Source organism: Oreochromis aureus, linkage group 12 (assembly GCF_013358895.1).
Source record: "Oreochromis aureus strain Israel breed Guangdong linkage group 12, ZZ_aureus, whole genome shotgun sequence".
NCBI lineage: Eukaryota > Metazoa > Chordata > Actinopteri > Cichliformes > Cichlidae > Oreochromis > Oreochromis aureus.
Window position 1 is genome coordinate 24,568,946 of NC_052953.1, and position 16,944 is coordinate 24,585,889.

The window sequence follows — 16,944 nt, forward strand, 5'->3', positions numbered from 1 at the left end:
GTCTACAAGCAGTGAACACCTGTGTGGATCAACGCGCTTGTATTCAAAAGGTTTCTCCATGTAATGATCTGCTAGAGGGTGTGGGGAGCCATAGCCCCGTCCTCCAGGGCATGAAGCAGGCATGGAGGAGATCCAGGCTCAGACATCCAGAGGCTCCACAGTGCGAGAGCCCAAGGAGGACCATCGGAGGGGCATCCACCCTCTCCTGAAACTGCTGTGTCACACTGCTGTGCAAATACTTCATTAAAAAAATTGTGTTTCCAAGCCACGGTCTGGCCTTGTTTTGTTGGATATCTGCTCTGTTACACAGCTGTAACGCCTACATCACTGAGAATATTCCACTTGTGGATTTGTTTCAAAGCAAACAAAGTCATGCACACAATGCAGGATCAATGTGCCGTGTCTTGAGAATGAAGCAAATGAGTCATGTGCCTTTTAAACTCAGCGGTGTTTGAAATCCTCAGCAGACACTCCAATGTAACATAAACTAATGCACTCGCTTATTGTTGCTTTGAGTGGAAGATAAATTCATGGCCACTTTTGCTAGAATTCAAAACATGTTCTTAGCTCCCACGTTTGTTTGCTGTGATGTAACCTCTCAGACTGAACTCATGTCTCAATATTAGTATTATATATACTGTTGATATTATCAGTCTGTTATTAACAAAGACTGACATGATTACATGCAACAGTTTGTGCAGTACAAAAGGCAGGCCGGTCATTTTGTTTCTATTTTTTGCTGTGTCACGTCTCTGGTCTCCCACCTTCAGTGTTGTAATAACCAGCTGTACCTTTAAAAGTTAATTTTTTGCTGGTACACTACAGGCTGATGTTAACCTTTGTGTGGTAAAAGGAAGGAAAATGATATTTTCCTTTCTGATATGTGAACATCAGCCGTAACGGCACCCTGAAAACAACTGGCTCTTTAAGATGTCAGGTTCTTATATTGCTGAGTCACTGGGATGTCACCGTGCCTCATAAACACACCCTCAGTGATGCAATATGCTTTTCCCCATTGAGCTTAAGTTTCAGTCAATAGTACGTAACATAGGGTAGTTTAACTCGTTTTTGTAGGTATGATTAACATGTTTTTGTTATGATTGAACACAAATCACTTAAAAATGCTATTGTGTGACCGATTAATGGCTCAGAAAATTAAAAAAAAAAAAAGCAGTTGTTCTTGTTCAGATCACTCCCTGTGATGTCAATCAGAGGGTGGGGTTGCCTGACCAGTAACTCTTAAGAGCAGCTGAATCCAGTGATATCCGCTGCACACACCAGGATCTAGTGGAATATCAAAGTGAATTTGAAACTTCTGTCCTGCAACATGAGACAGGAATACAGTGTCTAAAGACATATAAATAATTAAGAGTAGAAGATGTAATGAAAAAACAAGGAATGGGTTTAAATAACTGGCCTCCAGCGGGGTCCTTGAACTAAAGCAAATGGGAGGAACCTGTGAGGTAGTCCAAAAGTTTGACAACAATGTTACGCTTTTATTTGGGAACTGGAACTCAAGCGTGTGTGTAAAGCAGACATGTGTTATCAAAGGTCATAGTTCAATGAGCACTACACTAGAACAGTGCCGCTAAAGCAGCAGTTAAGAATTTACTTAAGATTAAAAAACAAAACGAAAAAAGACGTGCCATTTCTGTGTTTCTTTTGCTGAATAACAAATACAGATGTTGCCCTTCTTTTGCTTCTCCAGTTGTGTTTCAGAGCTGTAATTGCTAGTTATGTAACATGCACTACAGTTCATATAATTAGTTGTTAAAATGCAAACTGCTGCTATTTATGAAGAGCTATTTCTTAAATGAGTGATCATTTCATATTTATGTGACATTTTATGCATTGCTATTTATGTGGAAATCTAAACCTATCAAAAACAAAACAACAACAACAACAACAACAAACGCAAAACAAAAAATATTTATGTGGGTGAAAAATTTTTATTTGTTTTTTACTTCCCGGAAGGATAAATTATCCTGTTTGTGTACTAAAGTCGGTTTTTCAAGTACTATGTGAAAATGTATGTGATATTGTAGTCCACTAGTCTCTGTGATAGCACCATATGCGGTGTGGAGAGACCACAACTTTTAGATAACTTCCCTTTGACAAAAGAGACGATTTCCCTCATGGTTACTGCACATATGCTGCCTGATAGGTAAGCCACACCTACTTATCTGCTCAAGCTGGACTATGAGATTGCACTTTTGTCAAACCCATTCAAAAACTAAGAAGGAAATCCAGCATAGATGGCCAAATTGTAACAGTGGGGTTGTTGAGTGTGAGAGGAATCTGGCATGGAAACTTTTCATTGGTCGACTCAAGCCAAGATCCCGCCCGAACACTAACGACATGAAACGCGAGTGGTTCATTATTAATGTAAACCACGCCCTCGGGCGTTACGTCACATGGGCGCTGGAACTCCAGTAGTGATGATGTTGTGGTTATCCATGCCGCCGTTACCTCTCTTGAGTGTTGTGTGGTAAGGAAGAGCTTCTGGTAGAGCTCTCCACGCATGGAGTTGTGCTCGGACCGTGCGGTGGCAACGCTGGATATGTCGCAGAACAAAAGCAAAGACGAGGAGCCTTTTAACAGTGACGGGGAGTACGAGAGCTTGCCACCTCATGTCTCCGTGATGACCCACATGACAGCGGGAGCAGTGGCTGGTATACTGGAGCACACAGTGATGTACCCCGTGGACTCTGTCAAGGTAACTCACCGCGAAGCAGCTTAGTTGCTGTTCGCACTTGCTTCGCCGCCACAGCTCATTCATTAACAAGTCCCAGAGCATCGCTAACTGTCCCGACTGTCTACCATAGCTCGCTAACGAGCGCTAGCTATAAAATCTCCGGACTGCCCCCATCCTCGGTTAGCCTAGTATTAGCATGACAGCCTTCGTGGTACGAGCAGACTGAACAAACTAGTTTAACAGGCTCGTATGAAGTAAATCATAGTAAAGAAATATGATAGTTAAACCAATCAAGTGCAAACAGTTTCGTTTCTTTTTTTTTCTTTTCGGTTTTTTTTTTTTTTTTTGCTTCCTGCTCGATACAACTATTAACTTGCTAACATGGCAAGCTTCCTCAACGCCCGGTGTAACCTTAATTCATAAGAGGCACATATTAGCAAGGTTAAAGCAAAGTTCAGAATCACGGTTTTATTTTCAGCCAGGGAAGCAAGTTAGGTTTTCCTACAGTCGTTGTAGGCAAAGGTCAGGTCTGAGGTGTGGTTACAACACATATCAGACTTTTTCCAATATTTAAGGCAAGATTTATTAACACCCTTCTGTAAGTTATTACTCTGTAGTGCACTTAAAAGCACACTTGTGGTTCCACACACCCTCCCACCCCGACTAGATGTTCTCACTAATTAATAAAGGCTAACAGAGTCCTATCAAACTGTGTTTGGTAATGTGGTTATTATTGTACTGCAGTCTACATAGTTGCAAAGTGCATACACACTCGTTATATACAGTGTGTGTGGCAGTAAACAGGTGTTATGTACAAATCTATCACGCTGTTTGGTTTGTGACCTTTGCTGGGTCATGATGACCCTTCTACCAGGTTAAAGCTGTTGGACTAACAATAAAGCTGGCCTGTGTTCTTCAGACTCCTTGAAGCAGCTGTAGTTGTCTCTGCTTGTTTAAGGGCAACAAACACAGTACATGATAGATGCAAAATTATTAGTTTATATATTTTATAAGTCAGTACAAGAATAATAATGATATTTGCTTATAATTTGGCACAATTTGCATAACACAGCAGGGCTGCTGTTCAGATGTGTTTGCTACTTTTTGTACTCTTGTAAACTAAATATTGTTAAATGTGGGCTGCTGTTCAGACAGAACATTTTAACACAGCGTGTGACCTTGGTTTCTAACATTATTACAGGCATCACCATCTATTAGCATAGGAGGAAATTAATGAAAATAATATACATTTTATACAGCAGTTACACTCTCTTAGAATGAGAAAGCCCATGTTTGATCTTGACTGCTATCTATATAATACAACAGGAACTACTACTACTAATAATAATAACTAGCAATGACAAATGGCAAGCCAAGAACATTTTATTTGCCTTTTATTTTTTAGCTTTGTGTAAAACTGATCCACTGCAGGCAAAAGGTGATCGTGAAGCAATAAAGGATCAAATTACTGACTCTTTGGAACAATAATGAGTACAGATTTTATTTAGTTTCATCTAAACACAATGGCAGTCATGAGTAGGAATGACTGGATTTTTAATTGTCTGACCCGTTTTGGTTGTACACTTGATAGTTACCAGACAAGTTTATAAAGAGAGGAAAGTCATTTCTCCCTCCCACTAATGCCACGTTGAAGCTAACACCTAAAGGTAAGTGTTCAGTAACATAATAAAATGAGGATCCAGTTTTGTTAAAAACTGCCTTGCATCTGTAAAGTAAACAGTAAACTGTGAGGTTTAGGTGTGGTGAACTTTGTTCCTTTCATTCCTCTCTAAATCCTGCTCACCAGTTATTTTCTAACAGAGTGGCATTGTATTGATGGTGCTTTATTTTGTAGTGCCGCAGTCTCCTAACAATAATTTTGATTCGGCACGGACAGCTTGATTAGCATAATCCATAAAAGTCACTCTGTCCTCTTTGCCTACAGTGTTATAGTCTTGACATATTTCCACACTGACCTGTAGGCCCTTTGTTGCATAAGCCTTGTTGCCGCTTCCTCTTGACTTTTCAAAGTTTTCATAAGCGCAAAGAGCTGTGGATGCACCTGCTCGGTCCGGACTATACAGTTTTGAAATTTCCCATTTTAACCCATTTACATTTTCCACATTACACAAAAAAGACAAATGAGATTTTAAGAGATTGGATTCAGAGCACACTGCACTTTATTTCTAGTTAACAAACTCAAATTAGGAAGCTGTGTGGTATGTTTCACATCGGTTTTGAAATGCAGGTTGCAGAATGTCCGACTTGGTGTTATTTTGAATTTCAAGCCTGGTGAATCAGGCTAACAATCCACTGACTGTACGTTTCAGTCTTCCAGTAAAACATGAGACTCATCTGGGATTCAGGGAGGGGCTTCTGTTACTGCGAGGAGGGGTGTCTTATCTTTGTTGCACACATTCGGAATCAGCCTCACACAGTAAAGGGTGTGTGTGTGTGCAGTTGCATTTCTCAAGTGTTGATTAGTAAACGGCCACAGAATCACAACAGACAAAGCTAAACTAAAAGACAGGACAGTGTAAGCCATCAGTGGGCATGTTTTCTTTCAGCACATCTTAAAGGCCACACCGATGTTTACTTCTGGGGATTGTTGTGTTACCTCAGCTGACCATAGTAAAAGATATATATATATGTATAGGACATTGAAAATAAAAAGACCACTTATTTTTTTTAACTAGTACCTGAAAACAGCGTTGTAATGTAATCTCCTTAAAAATAACATTTCTACTGTTGCACAGTTTTTGCATTTAGTCTCATTTTGAGTTCATAGCTGCAGATCTTTCTTATCCATACTTTATAACAGGGATGTCAAACACATTTTACACCGTGGGCCACATGCAGCCCACTTTGATCTTAAGTGGGCCAGACCAGTGAAGCTCCACTTTGTGTCAGTGTAAAGACATCTAACTAAATATGTAATCCCTGATGTCTTTATATAAGTGCAGTTTCATCAAAATTTGTAATTTTTTTTAATGTGCTATATATGTAAAATAAGTGACAAACGTCTGTTTTAATACTTTGTAGTCATAATAATGTACTTTTATTTCTATGGTAAAAAATTTCTGTAGTAAATGTAGTAGATGCTTGAAAAACGGAGGTCTTTATCAATTGAAAAAGTTGTAAAACTTAAGAAAATACAGTAAAATGTACAGCACACACACACACTTCGCCAGATTGGAGTCTTTGCCAGGCCAATTCTGAACTCCAGACCTTATGTTTGACAACCTTGCTCTTTAAGCTTCTTACAACATAGGCACTGAGTGTGATGCATTATTAGTATTGGAAGTTTAAACAGTGTTACTCCCCAGTTTTCATTTCACAGTTTCAATTATAAATACAAATTCCCAGCCTGGTTTCAAATCCCATATTTGTAATGTTTCCTTACATGATGCTGAACCTTAGCCAGTTAATTTCCAGAACTGATCTCTTGGATTTGGTTACAGCAGAAAAGAGTTATGTGTTGCACTTTAGATGTTTTTATCATCAGGTACTCAGAAAGTTACCACAAAAACCTAAAACATTTGCTGGTTGTGGTTATGGTGTACCCACCATTATTTAATGTTCAGAGGAATTTGGGCGTTTAAAACAAGACCAAGTAAATTACCTCTCAGTTCCTCTCCTGATGGTGTGTGACTAACCATTCATATCAATTCCTCTGTTTTAAGCAGACAGTTTATCTTCTTGTGTGTAAATGCAGTGGAACAAGCATAAACGTAAATTGCGCTGCCAAGTTTTATTTGCCCAAAGTTCCCAAATCTGTGTCCAGCGGAAATGTAATTGATATTTTATTGTCAACCCAAAGGAAGGAAACACAGGGGAACATGCTGAGGAAGATAGACTTGGCCTATCTCCTGAGCCAGCCCTAGATCGCCCCGCAAATACAAACATGCTTTGTGCTGTCCAGAGAACTTGGCATGATGGAGTAAAACAAAGAGCTGCCACAGCCTCCTACGCCAGCCTGGGAGAAATCACTCAGACAGGGCCTTGACACTGCCAGGAGCACTTACTGTCAGAAAAATGTGACACTTTTACAAGGAAAAATATGTCCAAAAGCAATGATTTGGCTTATATCAGGTGCTGATTTTAAGTCCACACTTGTGCGTTCATACTGAGACCTCAGTTGGATAATGTAACTGTTGTGCTGGAATAAATGATAAGCAATCTTTATTATTTTCTTCAGACAAGGATGCAGAGCCTACAACCAGACCCAAATGCACAGTACAAGAGTGTGTACGAGGCTCTGAAAAGGATCATCCGGACTGAGGGGATCTTCAGGCCGCTGAGAGGTCTCAACATCACTATGATTGGAGCGGGGCCCGCCCATGCACTCTACTTTGCCTGCTACGAACGAGTGAAACGCTCACTGAGCGACGTCATTCAGAGTGGCGGCAACAGCCATTTAGCCAATGGTACGAGTTTCTGCATCTCAACACGAACCACTTGAATATCACGCTGACTGCTTTTACTGTAGACTAAGCATCACAAGGCTTGGAGGAGCTGAGTTAGGAGAAGTCATATCCTGTTTACAGTGGCTGGGACAAATCCCAGTCGCAAACACGAGAAATCCAAACAGGGTGTGTTATGATTGGGATATGCCATTTAAGCCAGTGTCTTTTTTTAGTAAGAATGGTAATCCACCACAACCTTTACTAAAATGTCTAAAATAAGGCTTATATTTATCATAAACTGATATGGGGATGTTTTCTTTTTATTACTGCTTCAGATTTTTGACGCATCAACGTGTGTTTGTTTGAATAGGTGTAGCAGGTAGTGTCGCAACTGTTCTCCATGATGCAGTCATGAATCCAGCTGAAGGTAAGAACTGAGAACATTTCCTAACAAGGTACTTCTTTGCCTTTTAACAGTGATGGTATTTTGTCCTTTGTCACTAATCCTTCTAGTAAGAGTTATCTGTGTATGAATGGTGCATTTTTTTCCCTCTGTCCCGCTCGGCTTAGCTGTTGTACAAAGTGCACCTGAAAATTTACTTTAGCAAATGCACTGAATAAATTTTAATACGCGGCTGAAAGTAGTGTGTGCTTTTTATTTCTGTCTAAGTAAAGTTTTCTCAGACCTGCACTGTATTCCTACTTTAGAAAATTAGATCTTTCAAAAAATAAAAAGAAGGGATATTATATGTTTGTTTTTAAATTTTTTTGCAAGAGATATTGTGTGCAAAGCATGAAATTATATACAATACATGCAATCAAATACACTAACACCCTTCCTGTTTTCAGTGATAAAGCAGAGGATGCAAATGTACAACTCTCCGTATCGAGGACTTTGGGACTGCATCCGAACTATAACGTATAATGAAGGCGTTGGAGCCTTCTACCGCAGCTACAGCACACAATTGACCATGAACATCCCCTTCCAGGCTGTTCACTTTATCACCTACGAGCTGATGCAGGAGCAGTTAAACCCTCACAGACATTACCACCCCGGTAGCCACATATTGTCAGGCGCAGCGGCAGGAGCCGTTTCCGCAGCAGTAACTACTCCGCTCGATGTCTGCAAAACACTGCTCAACACACAAGAGAACGTAGCGCTCAGCTCCATGAACGTCAGCGGCCACTTGACAGGTATGGCGAACGCTTTCAGGACGGTGTACCAGCTCGGTGGTCTGTCAGCCTTCTTCAAAGGGGTCCAAGCTCGGGTTATATACCAGATGCCCTCCACCGCCATCGCCTGGTCGGTGTATGAGTTCTTTAAGTACTTCCTGACAAAGCAGCAGCTGCCTCAGGAGCATGAGGCGGGACCTCGCCCTCTCTAACAGAAAGTGCATTTGAGCAGCACACAGGTGGGCTGATGACAGAAAACTCCGACATGAAGGTGCATTTTCCCACATGCTGCTGACGAAGTAATATGACTCATTTTTTTCACAAGGAAGAATGGTGGGGGTGTGGCAGAGAGACACTCCTTACAGTGTGTTATTTTTGAGTTAGTAATGTTGCACAACCATGATATGCAACAAAGATTACTATATATATCTACAGTTAAGCCCATAATTATTCATACCCCTGCCAAATTTTGACTTAAAGTTACTTTTGTTCAACAAGCAAGTTCTTTTTTGAGCAGAAATGACACAGGTGTCTCCCCAAAGATAATAAGACAATGTACAAGAGGCATCATTGTGGAAAAAAATATTTCTCAGGTTTTATTTATATTTTAGCAAAAAGTATCATGTCCAGAATTATTCATACCCTTCTCAATAATCAATAGAAAAGCCTTTATTGGCTATTACAGCAATCAAACGCTTCCTATAATTGCAGACCAGCTTTTTGCATGTCTCCACAGGCATTTTTGCCCATTCATCTTTAGCAATGAGCTCCAAATCTTTCAGGTTGGAGGGTCTTCTTGCCATCACCCTGATCTTTAGCTCCCTCCACAGATTCTCAATTGGATTCAAGTCAGGACTCTGGCTAGGCCACTGCAAAACGTTAATGTTGTTGTCTGCTAACCATTTCTTCACCACGTTTGCTGTATGTTTTGGGTCATTGTCGTGCTAAAATGTCCACTGGTTCCCAAGGCCAAGTTTTTCTGCAGACTGCCTGATGTTGTTGTTGAGAATCTTCATGTATTGCTCTTTTTCATGGTGCTGTTTACTGTGATTAGGTTCCATGGTCCATTGGCTAAAAACACCCCCAAAGCATTAGGTTCCCACCACCATGTTTGACAGTGGGGATGGTGTTCTTTGGGTTGAAGGCTTCTCCATTTTTATGCCAAATGATGCCAACATCATTGTGACCAAATAATTCAATTTTTGTTTCATCTGACCATAACACTGAAGACCAGAAATCTTCTTCTTTGTCCAGATGAGCATTTGCAAAGGCCAAATGAGCGTTTGCATGCCTTAGAAGTGCCTGGAGAAGTGGCGTTTTCCTTGGTCTGCATCCGTGGAACCCAACAGTGTCCGTTGGACTGTCTGCCTTGAGACATTGCCACCAGCAGAGCCCAGATTCACCAGAATGGCCTTGGTGGTGATCCTTGGATTCTTTTTCACCTCTCTCACTATTCTCCTGGCCAGCACAGGTTTCACTTTTGGCCTCCGACAACGTCCTCTGAGATTTTCCACAGTGCGGAACATCTTGTATTTTTAATAATACTTTGCACTGTAGCCACTGGAACTTGAAAACATTTGGATATGGCCTTGTAGCCCATTCCTCACTTGTGAGCAGCCACAATGCACAGCTGCAGGTCCTCACTGAGTTCCTTTGTCTTAGCCATGAATGTCCACAGAGCACCTGCAGAGAGCTGCTGTTTTTCACCTGTTGAGTTGAGTAAAACAGCTATTTCCAATTAATCAGGGTAATTAGGATGCTTTAGAACAGCTTTGACTATTTGGAATGGTATGGAACTTTGGATTTTCCCAGAGACTGTGACAGTTTGTAAAGGGTATGAATAATTCTGGACATGATACTTTTTGCTCAAATGTAAATAAAAGTTGAGAAATATTTTTTTCCACAATAATGCATCTTGTACATCGTCTTATTATCTTTTGTGAGATGCCTGTGTCATTTCCAGTCAAAAAATAACTTGCTAGTTGAGTAAAAGTAACTTTAAGTCAAAATTTGCCAGGGGTATGAATAATTATGGGCTTAACTGTATATAGATATTTATATAGATAGATAGATAGATAGATAGATAGATAGATAGATAGACAGACAGATACTTGTAGAAGAAGTGATATTGTTCTTCCTCCAGTCCACAAACTCACCAACCCCAGCTTTTCCAAACTCTCCCATGTTGTTTGTTGTTTCTATTTCTTAATATTGGAATTCTATATTTATTTTCGTAGCGTGCGTGTGTGTGTGTGTGTGTGTGTGTGTGTAAAGAACCATCACAGCACATTTTTTATTTCCATGTCTCTGCTGATGAGACAGCTACACGTTCCAAGTGCCTTATAAGCATATAAAACCCTGCTTAACCCTTTTTCCTTTTCTGTTCTTGGCATAGGAAATCTTCCCATATTTACATTTTCTTTGGTCCAAGTTGCATCATGAAAAGTACAAAATTCTGTTAGAATGAATTATGAATGAATACATGCTCTTTGTATTGTAATCAGTCACATCTGTTAAACGCACACATGAATCTGCATCAATTCTCCTGATTGTTTTGGGGTTTTTTGTATTTTGTTTAAAATACTAAATACTTTCTTCCTGCCCCCTGAGAGATCCCATTTCTCTCTCGGCATGAAGGTGCGTAGGCCGTAGCGGTCCAGCTTTTTGTCTGCACAGAACTGCAGTGCATCTCAATCACGCACAATTTAAAGATCATTTGTTGTTACTGAAGGCAGGCAGCTTGTTTATGTGTATTCAAAACACGAATACACGATGGTGACTATTTCCGAGAAGCCTCTCTGTAGGCCTGGTGTGATGTTCAGCTTTCGTTTGAATCATGCTGATCGTGAAGATTAAAGCTGTACATTGTATGTAAAATGCTTTTTTATTTCTTATGTTCGGCTTTAGCCGAACACGCACACACCCTGTGATGCAAAGTGCAACGTGATGACTTGATGTCAGACATACACTTTGTTACCATGAGGCCAGTAAAAACTTGATCACATCAGTAAGGGTAAGCAGGCATTGTTATTTCTTTTATTTTCACTCATCCTGTTGTAGTTACACGTTTCCTGTGTGCTCTCTGCTCTTTTCAGACTATTGTCATTTAGCCAGATCTTGATGTTATCCAGAAAGCAGTCAGATGTATTTATTTTGAATTAAGGAGGATATTTTTCTTACTCTGGAAAAGTTTGACGTAATCTCACAGCCCCTTCGGACACCGATTCCTCACATTTGTACAGTTGGGTAAATGATAATAAACCAAAGACAACCTATGCATTCTCCTTTTAATCTGCACGATGCTGCGTGCCTGCCTGCAGTGGATTTTTATTCCACTTTTTTCGATGTAGTTTTCACTCACTAGTGTTAGATTTAGAGTCACATCTTCAGTATAAGTTTGGAGCTTTTGTTTCTGAGCAAACACCTTTGGACTTTTTTGTTGTTCTTCTTTTGAATGTCATAAAAAAAAAAAGTTTGAATTAATCTTGAAAAACTACAGTGCAACCTAATTGTCTACATACTGATATGGTTGAGTTGGAATAGACTACATAAACTATTCATATTGAATTGTTTTCACATGAATGGATAACATGTTTCAGTTTAAAAGTAGCTTGACGTTTCAGTTTGTTGCACACATTGTGTTTTTTTTTATTACTATTTTTATTTTTTAGTTGGATCCACTGAGGAAAATTTTTCCTCAGATTTTGAGGTATCCGTTAATAACTGAGATATAAAGTAGTGTCAAAAGTATTTTGAAATAAACTGAAAAGCTGATGTTCTATGTGGGGAATTTGAATAATGTAAATATTTTTATGCTCTTTACACACAAAAGTGAGTGTCATCTCCAGTGACAGGAATGCTTGAACGTTTGACCCTGCAAATACAAAATGATTGTGATAATGCTGCTACAGTATGCAACACTGGAGCTGAAATAAACATGCAAGTGAGAAATGATACCCTTTTGTGTTTGGAGTATTTGTATTGAGAATGAGTCTTGCAGATTGGGGAAGATGTTTGTTCTGTTTCATAGAACAAAGTTTTTTAATAGAGTCTGATTTGTTATATCATGTTATATCATGTTTCTATTTGAAAAGCAAACATGGGGAAAAACTATTTTACTACTGTTTATGTGAACCAGCCCTTTAACTTGTAGGAGTAATACAGTTTCGGTAGAGGGCGCTGTTACATAAAGGTTGGGATAACAGGCACGCTGATCAGTAATGTTGACTTTCTGTCAAAGTGTTGGGATCTGCCATTTAATAGTTACAAGGAAGATTGCGTATTGTTATTATTATCATTCTTATTATTATTACTATTGTAGAACATTAAAATAGCATAGCAGTAAGGGGCTGACAGATCACACAGGTAACACAGGATCTAGTTTTTAGGCAGTCAATTACTACAAACGATTGTCATCCAAATATTAATCTTTAAACAAAAAAGCCATATGGTTCCATTTAAATGACATCATTTTGAGCCTCTTAAAACTGGGGACAAACCTTACTTTTGTTGAATTAAAGCTGAAATGTTACACTTTAGTATTATTTTGATTATTTGATCTTAAGTCCCTACATTGGAGTACAAAGGCAACATTTAAAAAATGTGTCCTTGTACAGTACTTCTGGATCTAACTGTATATCAACAATGCTTTAAAAATGCTCTAGAGCAGAGGCTTTAGAAATGTCCTTCATAGAAGGACATTTAGAACTGGTAAAATTTGCTGTGGTGTTTACTAGAAGTCAGTTTGGTTAGTTAAATGACTAAAAAAGTCAGTCCCAAAAACCTAAAGTAGTCCTGTTCTTAAAAATGAAACTGTGAAAACACAATGCTGTAAAAGCCTACTCCCTCTCTCTTTGTTTCCCTCTCTTACATACACAGATTTTAATATTAGACAAAGATGACCCAAGTAAATACAAAATGCAGATTTTAAATACTTTTTTTTTATTTATTAAGGGGAAAAATTATATAAACCTACCTGACTCTATGTGAAAAGGTCACTATTGTTTGGAAAGCTAAGTTCACTTGCCACACACAGGCCTGATTAATGGCAGACATGCGCAACCAAGAAAACACTTAAATTGAAGCTGTCTGACAAAGTAAAGCAGGCTAAAACACCTCAAAAAGCAACACATTATGACACAATCAAACAGCTGAGAAACAAATTCTTTGACACCTATCAGTCTGGAAAGGATTATGAAGTTATTTCTAGTTTCTGCAGTGAACCACAGTTTATACAGAAATGGAGAAAGCTTGGAACAGCGGTGAACCTTTCCACGAGTGACTGGTCTACCAAAATTACTCCAAGAGCACATCAACGACTCATCCAGGAGGTCACAAAGTACCCGGAACAACATTAAAAAAAAAATCACATTCTTCACATGTCTCAGTTAAGGTCAGAGTTCATGATTTAACAATGAGAGAGAGACCAAGCAAAAATGGCATCCATGGCCATGGATGAGTACCATGATGAAAACCACTGCTGTCCAAAAAGAACACAAATGCTCGTCTCACATTTACCAAAAAACATCTTGACGATCCCCAAGACATCTGGGAAAATATTCTGTGGGCTGATAAGAAAAAATGAAGTATGAGTCCTGCTACATCTGGTTTAATGCTGACAGCATTTCACGAAAAACAACATCATCCCAACAGTCAAACATGGTGGTGATAGTGTGATGGTCTGTGGCTGCTTTGCTGCTTCGATCTTTTCTGTGTGGACTTTACATATTCTCCCCCGTCTGTGTGGGTTCTCCCCAAGCACTCCAGGTTCCTCCCACATCCAAAGACATGCCCTTAGTGGGGTTAGGTAAATTCATTATTATAGATTGCACATAGGTATGAATGTGAATAGTTGTCTATCTCTCTGTGTTGAAAATTAAAGGATGGATCTGAACCATGCAAGTTTGACAAATGTGCAAAATTTTTAAAAAGTAATCAGGAAGGAGTGGCAAATACTTCCGACAGCATTGTTTTCTACACAAGACTTAAGATTTCATACAATAGTGTGCACTACTCAGTTCACAAACACAATCTGAGTTTACAGAAACCATTTTACATAATAGCACAAAAACATTTTAGGAAACTCAGGAAAAAATCCAAAAAGGTGGCAGGTACCATGAGGTTTAGGGTTGGGGGTTAGGATGTGATCGTGGCTAGGTTTAAGGTTACTAGGGTACAGTTAGGGTTATGGGGTTAGATTGAGGAGATAGAGCCCACAGGCCATCAACCCCGATGGCCTTGAGTCCTACATCCCTCTCCAAATTGAGGTCAGTCCCCAGGTAAGTATGAATGTCTTTTATTTTGAAAGGTAAGTATTTATTTTCAATGTTATCCTTTTTTGTGTCCGTGATTTCCCAGGGTTATGGGGTTCGAGTTAGGGTTTAGTGCGTGGTGTGATGTTGTTTCCATATTACAACTATGTGACTGTTATACTTTCAGTGTTGAACCTGGATCAGTATTAATTATGATGATTGTATCTGTTCTGATATCCACAGGGGCCGATGGACCAGACACTCCTTTAGTGGCTTCTTTAATCAGCAAAACAAATTTAAGTCATGTTAGCATCAGTGGAAACTTCCATTAAGTAACACAGCGTGCCATTGAACAACAAGAGCGATTGTTTTTGATTGTTTTATTGGCCTTAATCACCGATTGTCATTAGGAACACTGATGATGGACTGAATGTTGTTATTATTATTATATCTTATTGTTATGATATTAAATGAAAGCAAATGCATAGAAAGCAGGGAATTTGTACTGATTTTTCACTGACCTCATGTTGGTTACAGCATTGGTGCAAAGGTGAATATGATATTTTGGACGTGTGTGCTGCCCACGATTCACTGCATGCTGACAGAAAAATAAATCAGATTTTTTGGAGATGCAGGCAGCGCAGAGCTTTATTCCAAATCAGCGTGCTGCAGGACACGTACACTTCTGCTGTAACCCTGAAGTGTTTAGTTTTTGCCCTTCTTCATGTACAGGTTGTTTATCTGAACAACACAATGAAAGCCCCCCTCACCCACGTCTTCTGTCCTCATTATAGTTTTCTCTAATCATCTTAATCTGCCGTAAACTGTCTCACTACTTTATATCTTTATCTCAAAGAACACTGGGGGGGAAAAAAAGTCTCTTCTCCCTCAGCATGCCTATCTCCTCCCACATCCTTTCTCTCTGTCACACACGACACGTACTTAGGCACAATCGATGTCAGCCATCGGATAAGTTGGATGCTGTTATGTATCTGCTGATGAGGAAAGAAAGGCAGCTGTTCTACAGGGTCCGTAACATGAGGGATCCAGTTACACTATTCAAGGAAGTTTATGAGTGTTCCCATGAGAAGATCAGGGCTGTTTTAAACCTCCTTATCAAGTCCAACGAATTTGTCAGACAGTCACGGCATATTGGAGCACTGACAAAGGCTGTCTTTGTGGTCAGGGTTGGTTTTCTCCCCATCTGTTAAGAAGATCTGCTTGTTTTTCAAAGCATCATTGGCCACCGTGAAGAGAAAGGCTCTGCGACCGTGCTTTTTAATGCGTATTGCAATCAGACCTCTGAAAGATAAACTTATTGCCTTATACCTGTTTATTCACCAAAAAACCCAACAAAAAAAAAACAAACAGCTCGAATAGAGGAAAACAGATAAGAGAGTGATGTTTTCAACTACTCTCTGTTTTCATCATGTTCTTGCCAAATCCAGTTAATCCAGGTAGGCTGCAGACAGGCACTTACCAAACCTGAAGAACGAAAGAGAAAGAAAACAACAGATGATATAGTTGTTTTTTTTAAGCCTTGTGTGTTTGTGAATCAATGTACCATGTCTCTTCGAGCCTGCGGAAGTGCAGGTATCACAATGGCAAGTATAATAATGGCTCTCCCAACCCTCAGCTACACCCTTCAACAGGCTCCCTTATCTGATGAGCATGAACATATACACTGAGAGACGCTGAAAGACACAGAGAGTCGCTGAGAGATACAGTCAGAGTTTCAAATGCCGTCAAAACAGATGTTATCTGCCCTCTTCATGTCTAATTACCTGTTTACTCTGAGGGCCTATGAATAGTGAACAGCACGGCCGCTGGCATCGCTGATAAGGAGTCACTTTAGTTTGAGGAAATATTTAGACATCAAGATTGTGGAATGATTTCATTTCTCCAGTTTCTACACTGGCATGTGAAAATGTGTGCTTTCTCTTAAGCTGACACTGCAATACCTTATAACTCCCTGTACAGGTTTAACCTCATGACCGACGAGCGAGGTTTTCATTTAGAAGAATGATCGACAATTAAAACACAGGAGTGAGCAAGAAAAATGCCCGCAGTTATGTTTTTAGCATTTGTTGGTCTGTGAGGTTTGCATAAGGGCACGCGCTGCACAAAGTCAGACAGATTAGCAGTGTGAAAGAGCTGAAATATCCTATCATCTCCATCAGACCTGTGCTCACACTTCAGTTATGTTACTACAAACATGCCCTTCTTAAATATGTAAAGCCCTAAATCCTTTGTGTCATCTTATCAGCACCGTACTGAGTCAGACCAGCATGCCATCCTGAAGGAAGCTATAGTTGCTTCTTAGTTTGCAATGCTGTTCCTCAGCTTTTGTATAAATAAGACAAAAAACAGCCTCGGCTGTAAGGCGCTGTACACGTTATACAAAGTATACACTATAGAT

General features: G+C 39.6%; 1 protein-coding gene across 1 annotated transcript; it reads left to right on the top strand.

Annotated features, from left to right (window-relative positions):
• Positions 1–2,333: 2,333 nt before the first annotated feature.
• Positions 2,334–8,826, top strand: slc25a37 (solute carrier family 25 member 37). The gene is made up of 4 exons (XM_031726995.2): positions 2,334–2,716; positions 6,894–7,122; positions 7,472–7,528; positions 7,951–8,826. The coding sequence occupies exons 1-4, from the start codon at positions 2,522–2,524 to the stop codon at positions 8,484–8,486; spliced, it is 1,017 nt and encodes a 338-aa protein (XP_031582855.1). The 5' UTR covers positions 2,334–2,521; the 3' UTR covers positions 8,487–8,826.
• The last annotated feature ends 8,118 nt before the right edge of the window (positions 8,827–16,944 follow it).